Here is a 15142-nt window from a genome sequence, read left to right on the forward strand (position 1 = left end):
GATTTCATACAACTAAATACTGCGTCACTAAAAGTCTTTGTTCGTGAAACACCGCAGTACTCCTATGTTCCTAAGAAATGAAAGACATACCATGGTTATCTTTACTGTTGAAAGGAGAGTCCATTATTATGCAGGCTCGGAGAGGTTCCCAAACTTTTTCATACGACTGTATCTGTATGTGTACATGCATGTTTTGGTAGCACTTATATAATATAATATAAAATAACTTCCATTAATAAAGCATTATGTAATGTTTAACAGATCATTCAAATCATTATAGAGGTTATTAAATGATAACTCATACATTAGGTAATGCACTTTTAAACATTAAAAATGATTTAACAAATGGTTAGAAAGGCATTTTTTACTGTTGGTTATCACATTACTCGTGTTGACACTGCATTCACCAATGTATAGCCGATTACAGACAAATCTCTATGAAGATTAGTTACACAGGCTTTATTTATCGTATGCTCTGCTTATTTCATGTTCTGGTCTGCTTCCACACTTTGCATATTTTCAAATCCGTTATTTATGAATTGTGGATGTTTTACACAAAATTGTCCATAATAATCATTTGTGCATTTTAATAAATCATTTATTCATTAGTTATAAATGTTTTTGCAGTACCCAATCAGAAGTTGAAGCTCCTCATGCATTGGACAGGATTGCACATGTTTATAAAGCATTTGTTCATTGTTTGTGGAGATTTTGGCAGAACTTAATCTAAAGTTGCAACTATTCATGCATTATAAAGGTGTGTAAATGGGGGCAAAGATAACAAAGCACTTCCAGCTGGCAGTGTTCATAATCTGAAACGTCATTAAAAAATGACAGCCAATGGGAACTGGAGGTCAGGACAACATCTGGAAGACTAAGAAAATGTAGAGATAGAAAAACAGGAATGCAAAGCACAAACCACCATGTAAGTAAGTGCCAGGGAGCTACAGAGAATGGTGAGGTGGCACACTGCTCTACTGGGCAGCGGTACTTACACGGACATGGCATTCATGGAAGAGAAGCTTTAGTAGAACCCTCATGAAAGTGAGCAGCATCACTTGCTAATCCAGGTCTGGGTGAAGAGGTTTAATAAAGCCAATACACATATCTCTCAATTATATAAAATAATCCTGGGATGAGACTTTTAGGAAGAGATTTCTTCAAGTCCCGCAAGACGAGTCTTTGGCCATGAGATTTTTTTTTTTTTTTAAGTCCCGTCCTCCTCTCAACCATTCCGAGTTAACAGTCCAGCAGTCCTCTCACCTCTCATTTGTGTGAATGCTTTTGTCAGACAGACACAGTTCCTGCTCTCAGCTCATATCATTTTTTATGTGTTCCTCACTTTAAGTTCCCAATAAAAGAAGACATATTATGTCCAAATCTTACTGAAGAATTTCATCCCGAAGGGTTATCAACAGAAGAAATGAGTACACAGGCAATCCTAGCACCGAGAAACGATGAAGTCAAACAAATTAAAGTAAAAATTGTTGATCAGTTACACAGCAAATTAGTTAAATGCGTATCAATAGACTGCTGAAACAGTTGGTGTTGATGGTAAGGAAGATGAAGACATCAGCTTACAATATCACGAACAATATCTACAACCGTTAACACCTCCTGTCTTCCACTGGCCAAATTACTGTTGAAAGAAGGATTTATCCAAGAAAATGAATATAGTCCATCTTCAGGAGTAACATTAGACAACAACAGAGATCTTGATATGCCATTCGTATTAAAATGTTAACAGTTTCCCATTAGAATAACTTCTGCAAAGACAATTAACAAATCTCTGGGCCAAACATTGGAAAAAGTAATTTTATATAACAGAGAAAAAGAAACGAAATTCAATCACGGGCAGCTACACATTGCGTTGTCACGATTAAAGTCCAAACACAGAATCAAAATTCAATGAGATATTGACAAAAATGTAATTAAAAAATGCAAATAAACTGAAGATTTAGAGTAAAAGTCAGTCAGTCATTCTCCAACCCGCTATATCCTAACACAGGGTCATGGGGGTCTGCTGGAGTCAATCCCAGCCAACACAAGGCGCAAGGCAGGGCGCCAGCCCACCGCAGGGCACACACACCAGGGACAATTTAGGATTGCCAATCAAACTAACCTGCATGTCTTTGGACTGTGAGAGGAAACCCACGCAGACACGGGGAGAACATGCAAACTCCACGCAGGGGGGACCCGGAAAGCGAACCTGCAGGTCTCCTAACTGCGAGGCAGCAGCGCTACACACTGCGCCACCATGCTGCCCTACAGTAACAGTGTAAGTTTAAAAAGTATCTGTGCTTTAATTTCAAAGCCAAACAGAACAAAATCATATTATACAACAAATACCTCTAACGCAACATGAAACATCATTTACTTTCAAAATATTACGTTTAACTATTTTTTAATATGGTTAATGACTTGCTGTAATGTAAAACAGTTAGTTCTATTATGCAGATGTAATAATTCCAATGAAAATAAAACTCTGCTTAAATTGTACAACCACATCTCCATACGTGAGCAGCAGAGCCACAAAGAGGCTAACACTTAGTGCCCAATCGGGTGTTGGCAAGCAAAGAGAGCAGGGGGCAAAACCCCCTGGTCATATACAAAATTAACTATGGCACATTTATTATACCAGGAGGTATTCACAACAGTCATCCATTCTCTAATCTCCTTTGTTACCAAGAAAAGCAGACACTGGAAAAAAATATTTGTGGAGTTTTTTTTTTTTGTTTTTTTTTTTAAATTAACAACATCAAACAAATTCAGCCCATCAACCCAGGTGGTATTAATAAGCTCACTGGATAAAAAAATGAGTCACTGCCCATGAAGATGCGTCGCATACACGTAGAGTAACCTCCAGCACCAACAGAGGGCGCCCAGGATGAGCCAACGGTGTGTCTTACAAACAGCCATGTCATGTGTCGAGGAGCAGTGATGAGCCACTCACACTTGGAACTTTCTGTGAAAAACTGGCCACATGGCAGACGTGAATGACCGCCTAATAGGGGCTACTGGGTTCAGGGCACAGTGTTCTGGAAGCTGACCGTTTTAAGAGTGTGCCAAATGCATACATCACAGTCAACTACCAACTGCCACCACAGCTGCAGTCAAATGGGATGGTGAGGGGAGCTTTTACACAATTTGGTGATGTTAAAACAAGTGCCACTTCTACTTGTAAAAGATTTCATTTTGACTGTAAAAGCCAGTCTTAGAAAGTTAATGCTTTAAGTTAAAATTCACATTAGTGTTTGCTCAGTCATAGCCGCCCTTTAACACCCTGTAAGTTAATAAGAGATTGAACGTTCTTGCTATAACTAAGACACAGTGAGTGTAGGGTGTTAATGGAGTCAGTTGAGGTCCCAGTGCTAGCAGGGACTGAAAGATCCACTCACAGCATGAAAAGGAGATAAGCATACAGTTTTCTTCCCACAAAGCACCACAGACATATGGAATAAACTACCAAGTAATGTGGTGGAGAGTAGGACCCGATGGACCTTAAGATCTGGACTTGACGTCATGGTGGACAATCTATTGTATGTTAGGCTGAATGGCTTTTGTTCTCGTCACCATTTTGCCAAACCACAATTCAAAAATCGAATATCAAGTACCTTGAGAAACACAAGCTGAACATTCCCCAGACTTGAACATCATTTGTAATCTTTGGGTAGATGTTAAACACACTGTGCAGAGAAACCTCTCATAACTGGAAGTAATCTTTAAGGAAGAAGGGGACAGTTGGGGCGGGGATGTCCATAGCAAGAATTCAAAGCTGGTTACAAGAAGCCTTTCCAAGCCAAAGTGTGTGTTATAAAGCACTTGTTAAATACGCATGCAGGCACATGGAATTCAACTCCAGAAACCAGCATGACTGGGAGATGATAAACTCATGACTGGGGGCAAAGGCAGGTAGGCATGGGGACAAATACTGAACAGGCAAACTAACAGGAGAACTGAAGTTCAACGCTTGAAGAAGTGACCCTCAAATCGTTGGATTCTTCAAACTAAAACACCATCTTATATATAAACGTCAGAGCGTGGAAGTGTCTGTCTGTCTGTCTAACTGGCCTGGATGTGAGAGGTGGAGTCGGGGTAAGGGCTCCACCTGCGAGGAAACAGAAACTCACTTTAAGTGAGGTGAGCGCGTTGGCAAAACAAAAGACAAAGTTGATTAGCCGCTAATGCACAAGCCATGCAAGCACGTCAGCAAATCAAATCCTTCTAGGAGAGAGACGACCCGAGATGTTCTTTTCAATTACCTGACATCTCTACATTTCAATTTGTTTCTGACGATTTCAATAGTTTCTAGGACCCCAGGCTTTTTACAGCACAGACTTACACAGCTGCTAAGGACATAAAAAGAAGGGTTTGTTTATCCAACCAAAAGATAACTCGGTCAGAAATTGCAACCGCATCGATACTCAATGGAAATCGGGTCATCAGGGTGACGGGCAAATCACGTAAACAAGAAAATAACGCAGGGGGAAAAAAAAAAACCTTTACATTAAAAGAGAATAAAATGAACAACAAAAAATGGTTCTTCAGTAAAAATTTAAAAACATGTTTCACCACGTAAAATTTATAAAGATTGAAAATCACAAAGTTAATCACTTAGTAGACCGTACGTATGGATGACAACAACAAGATGTTCTTCTTGCAATGACTGTCTGCAAAGAACATTCAACAGCTGAAGTGAAACGTGATCCATGTGCAAATCTTGCAGTGGTTTGTTTCATTTTATTTTTAAATAGTCCTAGACTGTGTCGTACTATTCAGTAATATGCTATTAAATTACGCTAAAAACGTGAACAATTTAAAATGATTGCAATATTTTATCTTACAGCCTCACGGCATGCATATAAACAGCCAATTCAACGCTGGTGCATAAAGTCCATCACGCGAGAACTTATGAGATGAGAAATGGTGCGAATAGTTCAGGGTTAAGCAAGTAGAGCTGCATGGGAGAAATGCGATATGAGTTGTATAAAAAGCAGCTAATGGATTTAATATCAATGAAGTGCTGAATTTGTTTTATTATTTCCTAGTTTATCAATAAATTGGAAGAGCACATTGACATTTTCAGAAAAAAGGCCATAAATTTACTTTGTTTGCTGTTGAAGTTGCATTAACTAGTTTTTTGTTTTTTACTTCACATGATGCAGTCCTCTTGACTTCAATGAGCTTTGACCTCAGAAGTCTGAAGTGGCTGTAATGAGGGTCTGTACCTCCAAGTCCAAGGTCAGGGTCCTCAGCCAGAAAAGGGTGGCGTGCCATCTCCTGGTGAGAGAGGAGGTGCTGCCTTCAAGTGCAGGGGCTTACGTAACTCAAAGAAAGAAGAGGGTGAGTGACGGGCAGATCAGAGCAGCGTCCACAGTCATGTCATGATGAAGAGAGAGCTGAACTGATGGACAAGCCTCTTGATTAACTGGTCTATCTATGGACATCAGCTTTGGGTACTGACCAAAAGACAAGATCTCAGGAACAAGTGGCAGAAATGAGCTTTCCTCACTGGGTGTCTGGTCCCAGCACAAGAGACAGAGTGAGGAGCATAAAGTAGGGCCGCTGCTTCTCCAGAACAGAAAGAAACAGTTCAGCTGGATCGGCCATCTGATTAGGACGCCTCCCAGGGGAGATGTTTCAGACCTACCCAACCTGAGGGAGACCTGCAGGACAGATTATACCTCTCAGCTGGCATGGGACACCTCAACATCTCCACAGACAAGGAATGGGATGACTGCTGGCCTCGTTAACCTGGACCCCAATAAGTGGCAGAAAATGATAGAAGGATACTTCAAATGTCAAGAAAATCGGAAATTTGGTCAAGGGTGTCCATAAATTTGTAACGTTCAACTAGAAAGTGTGTGGTGTTTTTTATTTGGTTTTGGTAAAGACGCTACTCTTTAAACAGCCTCCCTTAACAACATCTTTAGAAAAATCAATAAAAATGAGCTGCACACTGTGTGTAACTTATTTAACGTATCAGAATTCCTTAGACAGACAAGTACATGAATTTCAAACAGTTACAAAAGAAATCCAAATAACGTCACCTGTAAGTCACCAATACCGTATTTCTCCTCAATAGACTGTGCTACCTCACGGATTTTGGTGGAAACTTCTTGGTCTGCGAAGTTATCACATTCAAATGGCATCATTTCTGGATAATCAGTTTTCTGGAAAAAAATTGGGTGTTGTACCGTGTTAGCCATTATGAATGTAGAGAAAAGCCAAGCAAAACGACCCCTTTTATTGTTAACTAAAATGATTACAATATGCAAGCTTTCGAGGTAACTCAGGCCCTTCTTGAGGCGAGATGTAATCCTAACCCTGAAGAAGGGGCCTGAGTTGCCTCGAAAGCTTGCATATTGTAATCTTTTTAGCCAATAAAAGGGGTCATTTTGATTGACTTTTCTCTGGAAAAAAATAAATAAACTTTAGTAAGAGTCCTGAAAACATACTTAATTGTTAAATTGTAGAGTATCTGTCATAATGATCATCACCACCCAGCAGCAACACAACACAATTCAACTACAAAGACAAAGGACGGCCAAGCATCCCAAAGCATTCATGGAACACATGAGCAAAACAGCAGACACAGAACACCCGGGGTATCCATTTACACACATTCACGGTTTTGGGGTTAGTGACTTACTATATATAGGTACTGGTGATGACAGCTTCTCATATGGTTGACAAATTTATTCCTTTCTACAAAATTACACAAGCGGCAGTAATATATCAGGGAGGCGGCTGGGTGATTAATGCAGGAAAACACGACAACATTCTGCAGGCCTGCAAAGAAAAGACAAAAACAGAAGAGTGTAAAAGAAAGCAGGTAATGGCTATGGCTTCACATATCCACACTAATGTCCCCGAGGGGGTCACTTCAACCGTCATTGCCAACACTACAGGAATACGGTCAAAGGTGTCAAAAGAGGTTTGGGGCTCACCAGCCTGGACATCCCCTTGAATTGCTGTAGCTTGAGGGGCTCATCATAAATGTCACGTTTGAACACCGCGCTGTCACTTCTACACCACTGAGGACAATGCTGACTCCTAATCACCGATTTGCTTTCCTTCACCAAGCAGATAGACACATCTGATTTAATCTGCCACTTACCCCTCCAAGTTTGAAAATAGAAAAACCAGGAGTGCAATTAAGAAAGGTTTTCAATTAAAAAGTGAAATGAGCTTCTTGTTACACTCTCAGCTGCCACCATGGCCCCCAAGCAGCTGAGTTTTGAGACGACTGCTTATTGGCACACCAGGAAGAGCAGGCCTGAGCTGAGGTACTTTCATTTTCAGCTCCTACGTGAAGACGACTTGAAGGCCTTAATGGGCTGGAAATGGAGAAAGAATGGAAAGCACTGGGCCAGCTTTCAGCTAGGTGTTTTGTGACAATGGCCTTGCTTACCTCCTGCTCTAACTTTTACCAGGGTCTTTATTTCTCACATTTTAAATCCGTTTAGGGCAGACGGCCCATGCAGCCCACTTCAGTGAATGCACAGGGATCACTTCCAGTGTTTTTGGTTTTATTCTGTTCTTTGTCACAGCACTTCATCCAGAAAGTTGTTGCAATTACAAATCCTTTGGTTTTGACATTTATTTCTTTTGCTTGGAATAACACAAAATAAACAAAGAAAAAAAAAACACAAATCTGATATCATTCTAAGCAGAACTCCAGAAATAAACAGGACAAAAGTGAGGACAACTTTTCCAAATGGTAAGAACAAATTGAATTTCGATCTTGTGATGCTCCTTCAATTTTAAATTTAAAATCACCTGTGACAGGTGACAGGTGCTGGTAACAGAGAAGTGCCACCTGCAGCCAGTTGAAATGGAGAAAAGTTGACCCAAACTTTACGTGCATGTGTGTCACACTGGGCATGGAGAAAATGGAGAGAAGAAAGAAAAGCAAAGAATCGTCTGAGGATTATGGAAAAGTGTGGACAATCTGAAGGCTACACGTCCATCAACTCCAGAGATCTCACTGTGTGCAGTCATTAAGAAGAGGGATGAGGTCAACACTGAGCTGTTTGGTAAGGCCCTACATTTGACTGTCTACAGACAATTAAAAGAACACGGCCCGACATGGTGAAGGTTCACAGATATTTTGAGGTTGCCTTGCTGCTTCTGGCATTGGATGTCTTGAATGTGTGTATGTGTGGCATCATAAAATCTGAAAACTGTCAAAGAGTACTGTGTTGGGCCCCGGTATCAGCAAGTTGGGTCTCCATCAGGACAAATACCCAAAGCCTACTTATAAAAGCACCGAGAATTGGTTTAAGAGAAAGCGCTGGAGAACTCTGAAGTGGCCAACAACGAGTTCAGATCTAAATCCCATAGAACATCTGTGAAAAGATCACAAAACAGCAGCTGGGCAAAGACACCCTTCAAATCTGAGAGACCTTGGGCAGTTAATCAAAAGAAGTACAAGAAGAAAAGAGGCCCAAAATTCCAGTAGAGAGGTGTAAGAAACTCAGCGACTCATTTCAGTTATTGATGGCAAAGGGTGTGCGCTAAGGGTGTCAAAAATCGTGTCCAGTCCATTTCTGGACTTCCATGTGGAAGGAGATCAGACTCGGCTTTCTCTGCATTTTACTATTGTCCCAAAGCAACCAAAAGAAATAAGACGACCAAAGAATTTGTACTTCTGGGAGAGGTGGTACATTTTCTGAAATAAAAGTGCAGGGATGTCAATACTTTTGGCCCCAACTGAACATTTTAACGGTTTTGGATTTTTCAGATTTATTAACCCTTAACTACCCACACTGCTGTATTTTGTACTCTTATCTCAGTTATTTTTGTCCAACATCCTTTTACTTGAACCCACCGGCAGCACCCGCCATCTCTCCTCAGCTCGATTCACTACAATATCCATTAAACCGATTCATCAGAATTCTTCCAGTTACCTGCCAAACACTAAGATGGAGTACAGAACCCAAATAATGCACTTCTTCACACAGAGAGTCGTGGGACATCTGCAGCAAATGAATGGGGTTACACAGTCGAAGTGGAGACTTTACAACTTTAAAAAAGTATCTGGATGTGCTACTGGGACACGTGAGCTTAATGGGGTTAGTGGTCTGTGCTTCTTTACCAAGGCACAAGACAAGTTACCTGCTAAAAAACAAACTGCGGACACCACATCTGGAAACAGAGAGAAAAATACAATTCATAAAAATATGACAACTTACCAACTACTGAGGTTTTGGATTTGTACTTCAGAAGGAACAGGAGGGCACCTGTGAAAAGAGAGACCCCCAGAACAGTTAGACTCGTCTGCTTCAACATTTCAATACTTCTGTCCACAGGTCGCCTTCCCTTTGCCTCCAACTCTAAGCCCTGGCCCTTCATGTCAGCATCTACTGCCACTCAAATTGACTCTGCTTGAAATGCAACAGGACGCTTCCTTGTAATTTGGGGATTTTAATATTTTACCTTTTTGTTGTTTATTTTGCTCCGTCATTTTGAATACTTTGTGCATTCCTGCCTCATGTTCAGACTTTTTTTCCTTTCTTTTAGCATTGTATTCTGACCCTTTTACAGGTCAGTGTGCCACGTTGCTGTCCAGTGCCTCCTGGAAGTGCTTAGTCACACACACCACTATACGGGTGCATCTCAATAAATTAGAATATCATCAAAAAGAGAACTTATTTCAGTAAGTCAATTCAACAAGTGAAGCTCATATATAACATATTCTATACGCACTGAGCGATATATTTTAAGTGTTTAAATTTCTTTTCATTTTGCTGATTATGGCCTACAGGTAATGACAACTCAAAATTCAGTATCTAAGAAAATTAGATTATTAAATAAGACTTTAAATACAGAAATCTTGGCTTACTGAAAAGTCTGTCCACGTAGGCACTCAATACCTGGTCGGGGCTCCTTTGGCATGAATGTGGCCTGGCATGGAGGTGATCAGCCTGTGGCACTGCTGAGGTTTTATGGAAGCCCAGGATGTTTTGATCGTGGCCTTCAGCTCATCTGCATTGTTGGCTCTGGTGTCCCTCATCTTCCTCTTGATAGACTCTCAATGGAGTTTAGGTCAGGCAAGTTTGCTGGTCAATCAAGCGCACTTATACACACCATGGTTATAAAACCAGTATTGGTACTTTTGGCAGTGTGGGCAGGTGCCAAGTCCTGCTGGAAAATGAAATCAGCATCTCCATAAAGCTTGTCAGCAGAGGGAAGCATGAAGTACTCCTGGTAGACGGCCGCACTGACTTTGGACTTGATAACACACTGTGGACCCACACCAGCAGAGGACATGGCCTCCCAAATCATCACACTGGACCTTAAGCAACTTTGATCAAGCAACTTCCTCCAGACTCTGGGATCTTGATTTCCAAATGAAATGCAGAATTGACTTTCATCTGAACAGAAGACGTTGGACCACGGAGCAACAGTCCAGTCCGCTTTCTCCTTAGCCCAGGTAAGATGCTTCTGATGTGGTCTCTGGTTCAGAAGTGGCTTCACACAAGGGATGCTGTGACAGTTGTGGCCCATGGTGCGTGGTGGCTCTTGAAGCACTGAGTCCAAATCTTCGTGAATCTTCCCCCAAATTCTTCCCAATCCTCTCAAGGCTGTGTGTATCCCTGTTGCTTGTGCACCTTCTCCTTCTGTCACATTTTTTCCCTTCCACTCAACTCTCCATTAATCTGTTTGGATACAGCACTCTGTGAACAGCCAGTCTTTACCAAGGACCTTTAGTGGCTTACTCTCCTTCTTGAGGGTCTCAATAACTGTCTTCTGTACAATTGTCAAGTGAGCAGTCTGATTGTGTTGGCTACTGAACCAGACCGACAGACCATTTAAAGGCTCAGAACCCCTTTGCAGGTGTTTTGGTGTGGGACACCAGGAGTCCACAATATTGAACTTTTTCACAATATTCTAATTTTCTGAGATATTGAATTTTGATTCATGTTCTTTTATTAGCTATAAGTCATAGTGAGCAAAATAAAAAGAAACAAACACTTGAAATGCAATACTCTGTGAGTAATTAGGGTTAGGGTGATCAAGCTTTTTCAGCTGCAGCCCTAAATCTCTGGAACGATTTGCCGTTGCACGTTAGGCCAGCTCCTTCACTAGCTGTCTTGAAACCCTTATTGTACAGCACTTTGGTCAGCCTTGATGTTGTTTTCAAAGTGCTTTATAAATAAATAAATAAATAATTAAGTCTATATAATATACGAGTTTCACTTTCTGAACTGAATTACTGAAATAAATCATTTTCATAAATCATTAAATATATTTTCGATGATATTCTGATTTATTGAGAAGAACCTGACATGGCTCGTTGTGAATTTTCATCCCTAAGTCTATTGTAGAACCATTTTTAAGTCACATGTATGGCTATCTTGGTTAATCTCACCAGGGCTTTATTCCAACAGTTTATTTTCCTTTTCTCCTCTAAAATGATCTTCTTGACTCTGAATAACTTAGGTCATAGAAAAAAAAATACAACAATTTAATAGAGATGGCTAAGGAACAATGCAATGCACGCTGTCTTTATCAAAGTAAAACCCATTCCCACTGTACACATGATGCAGACTTGGACACTGGATGGCATTCATGGTTGGAGTCATGAGACAAACGGGACAGGATTGTCATACTGGAGAGGTGGCAGAAGTTCACCAGCACTTCTGAACGCATGCGGATGGTCTGCCCACCAATGTGTGGCTGTCTGGGTTCACTTTTTAAAGTCCAGCTGTGACTGCAGACACAATAATCAGGTTTTGCTTTGTTTCTTCCTAGTTTTTATGTTGAAGATATGAAAGCTACAACGATGGAGGAATCCCACTCAGCAAAGCCAAGAAGCAAAATGATATTGGAATTCTCCCCAAGTGCTGTTATCTACTAGGAGTCAGTTTGTTTGATATTCCCCAAAAGGCTCTTCTATATCTCATGTCACAAGTGGAAACAGCAAAAGCATCACCACAAGTCACGTCTCTGTGATCTCCAACATGAAATGAATGAGAGTTTGGCTCACTCAGATTTCCTTCAATTCAGTTCAATGTCAAAGAAAATTTGACATCAGTTTGACTTGTGCAATGGAGATGTCTGTGCAAACTCACCTTGAGTGGAACGGGTCTTCATGGTCTGCTCATCAGCAAGGTACCCCAAAAAGGAAAAAAAAAGAAAAAGTAAGAATGAAGAAAACACACAACTGAAATACAAGGCAAGCAGGAAGCATCTCCACCGCTGAACATCACTGATTTACAAATTAAATGTGAAGTTGTGACTCTTCCTGCCAGTAGGGGGTCCTACTCCTTAAGGAAGGCCCTTAACCTGAAAATGGCTCTGGGGTGCTGGGCAATGGCTGACCTTGAACAGGTCACATAAAAAGACTATATCCCTTTGGGATTAACAAAGAATACCAAAAAAATAAATAAATAAAAAATGGGAAGCTGTTTATCTGTCTGCTTGTCTGTTCGCCAATTACACAGAAACGGGTGAACCGATTTTCATGAAAATGTACACGTGCTTTGCTGTTGGTCCAGCTTAAAATATCCTCTATATGGTGTATCAAGGAGAGTGAGAGGTCATAATGGGAGGGGAGCAACGTACAATTCCCATCATGCAGCAGGGGTGCAGTGGGGCTGATGGGAGAATCTCACCCTCAGTACAGATAAAGGTTTCTGCTAGACAACGCTAGAACTCATCTAAATCTTCACGCACAACATATTCTTCTCAGCTAACCAGAGTAACAGTTGACCCGACTCACTTGGTCGCATCTTTAGTCCTTTTAATCTCATTGTGGGTTGTGTTTAGCCAAGTTGAATTTCTAAAGAGTATCCTACCCACCAATTTGTTTTAACCCAGACAATGCCGAGTGCTTTGGTTAGTTTGTAACAGGAAGGCTTCATGAAGGTGGTCGGAGGATAACTAAGTGAACATACCGTCATATTAGAATTGGGAGTAGAATATAATCAGCTGTGAACTCCTTCACTAATCAACAAGACTAACACTCCTGTGCCAAGTGATGGCAGAGTGGCCGGGCACCATTAAACACCAGCATCTCTAAGACCACTACCTTCATTTTCAGTAAAGTTTAACAATCTAACTCTGCATTTAACCACGAGACTGGTGTTAAAAGAAGAACCGAGTGGTAGGATGACACTGAGGACGTGGGCAAATATTAAATTCAGTGCTTTCATGGGGGGCATTTCTCCCTCAAAGTGCTCTTGCTTGATGGTAGAAGCAGCAAACCAGTTCCCCTCGACTGTACACACTTACAAAGCCGTGGCAGAGCGAGGATGTCACTGACTCAGCCCTGGCACAGCGAGTTCACTTTTACTTCTGCAAAGCACACATTATGTGTGCCAAAGCCTTAAGACGCGTGAAAGCAAAGCCAGCCGTGCTTAATTCCCTCGGCTCTTATTTGTGATGGCACTGAAAGCTGGCACCACTCAAGGTCAGCCCAACAGACCAGGATACATCAGTCAGCTGAGGACAAGGAATCTGGACAGGCCGTCTCAATAACAAAAGAAATATTTCTAAGCCACACGTCACTAGGGGCTTGTTATTTTATTAGAGCCTTTCGCATGTTTAGGCTGTCAGTAACTCTACATATACTGCTGGGTGCCACACAAGCTCTGGTTTTTATATAAACTTACTGGCAAAGTCAAGAGGGGCTCAAACAGAACAAAATAACGGCTGCTTGACTGACTTCCTGTCCAGACTGGGGTGCTCTAATTTACAGGGATTCTGCAAATTCTACTATTTCAAAGGCTTCTTAAAGACTTCACTTTAAATATCACAGCACAAAAAAAAAGACACTCTCTTCAATATTAATGTCCACTTCCGTGACCTCGTACTAAGAATACACGGATTTTGATATTCTGTGCAGCATACACGAAACTGAAGGCAACATTAATAAAGGCCTATGAATATAAAACGTACTCACCTCTAAATGTCCGAGGGTGTTGCAGTGCTTCTTGTAGAGGATCTGTCCACGGCACAGCACTCTGCACGGCTGTGTGAGGAAGTAAAAAGAAATAAATAAAAGTGCAACACAAACCTAACGCCTTTAAAAAGCCGGTTTCAATTCAGGATTAGTTTAGGCGTTTAGGTTTAGGTTTTGGTGTCCAACAACCTTTATTTCATTATAAACTCTCATTTGTTTTCACCTTCTTTGTACAGAATGATTGTAATTTTGTAATAAAGATGGAATTCGTTCCGACAGGACTCATCTTGGTGGCATTTTGTTTCTTATACAAAGCCAGTGATTTTGGCAGGGGTGTGCAGACCTTTTATACCCCACTGTGTCTGGTGGTGGGAACACCAAAGCCTTCACCCACTGAACCCAGGAGATCACCTCCAGAACTTTGGGACTTCATCCCATTTCAGTTTCGTTTCATGCTGTTTGCTTTCTACTGGTTTTTCAGTTTTTGGCCCACGTTTGCTGGGGAGCTGCAGTCACCTGACTGGACATTGTATAAAAGCTCTTTGCTAGGACACTGGTTAGCAGGCTCTCTGTGTTTATAGGCCACTTTCCTAAGCTATTGTTAGTTTGTTTGGTTTGGTTTTAAACCAGAGAGGCGAGATTGAGTTGGTTTGGACATGTGCAGAGGAGAGATGAGGGGTATAATGAGAGAAGGGTGCCAAGGATAGAGCTACCAGGGAAGAGGAGAAGAGGAAGGCCTTAGAGAAGGTTTATGGATGTGGTGAGAGAGGACATGCAGGTGATGGGGGTGACAGAACAAGATGATGAGGACAGGAAGAAGATGATCCGCTGTGGCGACCCCTAACGGGAGCAGCTGACGCCTGGCAATAGTAATTTTATTTTTTAGTAAATATCAAAATGGAAAGCCATTGTAAGCCGGTAACAATGGATCACAACAAAGCGCAATATGCAAAATTAGAGCCGTCCAGCACATGCCAGGTCCCGATTTCCTTGTACGATTTTCTAATAACTGGATACACAGGAGAGCTCTGAACACTGAGAGCAGCGTAGCGCCAGATGTTACAGCGGAGGAGCAATTACAGGATAAGTCACAGGACTGATATAAAGCACATAGCGGCCATCAACAAACATGGAGGCAGAAAATACTAAACACACACAAAATCTTTCTGGCAATATGGATATTAAAAAAATGTTTTAAGAGATATGTTAACCATTACTGAACCCCTTTTA

General features: G+C 41.3%; 1 protein-coding gene across 1 annotated transcript in view; it reads right to left on the reverse strand.

Moving 5' to 3' along the window:
• The window catches only part of LOC120539709, a gene marked incomplete at its 3' end in the record, with an annotated part of 50126 nt that overhangs the window by 20225 nt on the left and 14759 nt on the right, over window positions 1–15142 (reverse strand). The window contains exons 3-7 of the mRNA XM_039770091.1: window positions 13913–13981; window positions 12081–12105; window positions 9198–9245; window positions 6653–6792; window positions 6051–6173 (exon numbers count right to left, since the gene is read on the reverse strand). Coding sequence (XP_039626025.1) covers window positions 6051–6173; window positions 6653–6792; window positions 9198–9245; window positions 12081–12105; window positions 13913–13981 — 405 coding nt within the window. The remainder of the gene's footprint in view (window positions 1–6050; window positions 6174–6652; window positions 6793–9197; window positions 9246–12080; window positions 12106–13912; window positions 13982–15142) is intronic.

The sequence above is a fragment of the Polypterus senegalus genome, chromosome 11 (assembly GCF_016835505.1).
Source record: "Polypterus senegalus isolate Bchr_013 chromosome 11, ASM1683550v1, whole genome shotgun sequence".
Taxonomy (NCBI): domain Eukaryota; kingdom Metazoa; phylum Chordata; class Cladistia; order Polypteriformes; family Polypteridae; genus Polypterus; species Polypterus senegalus.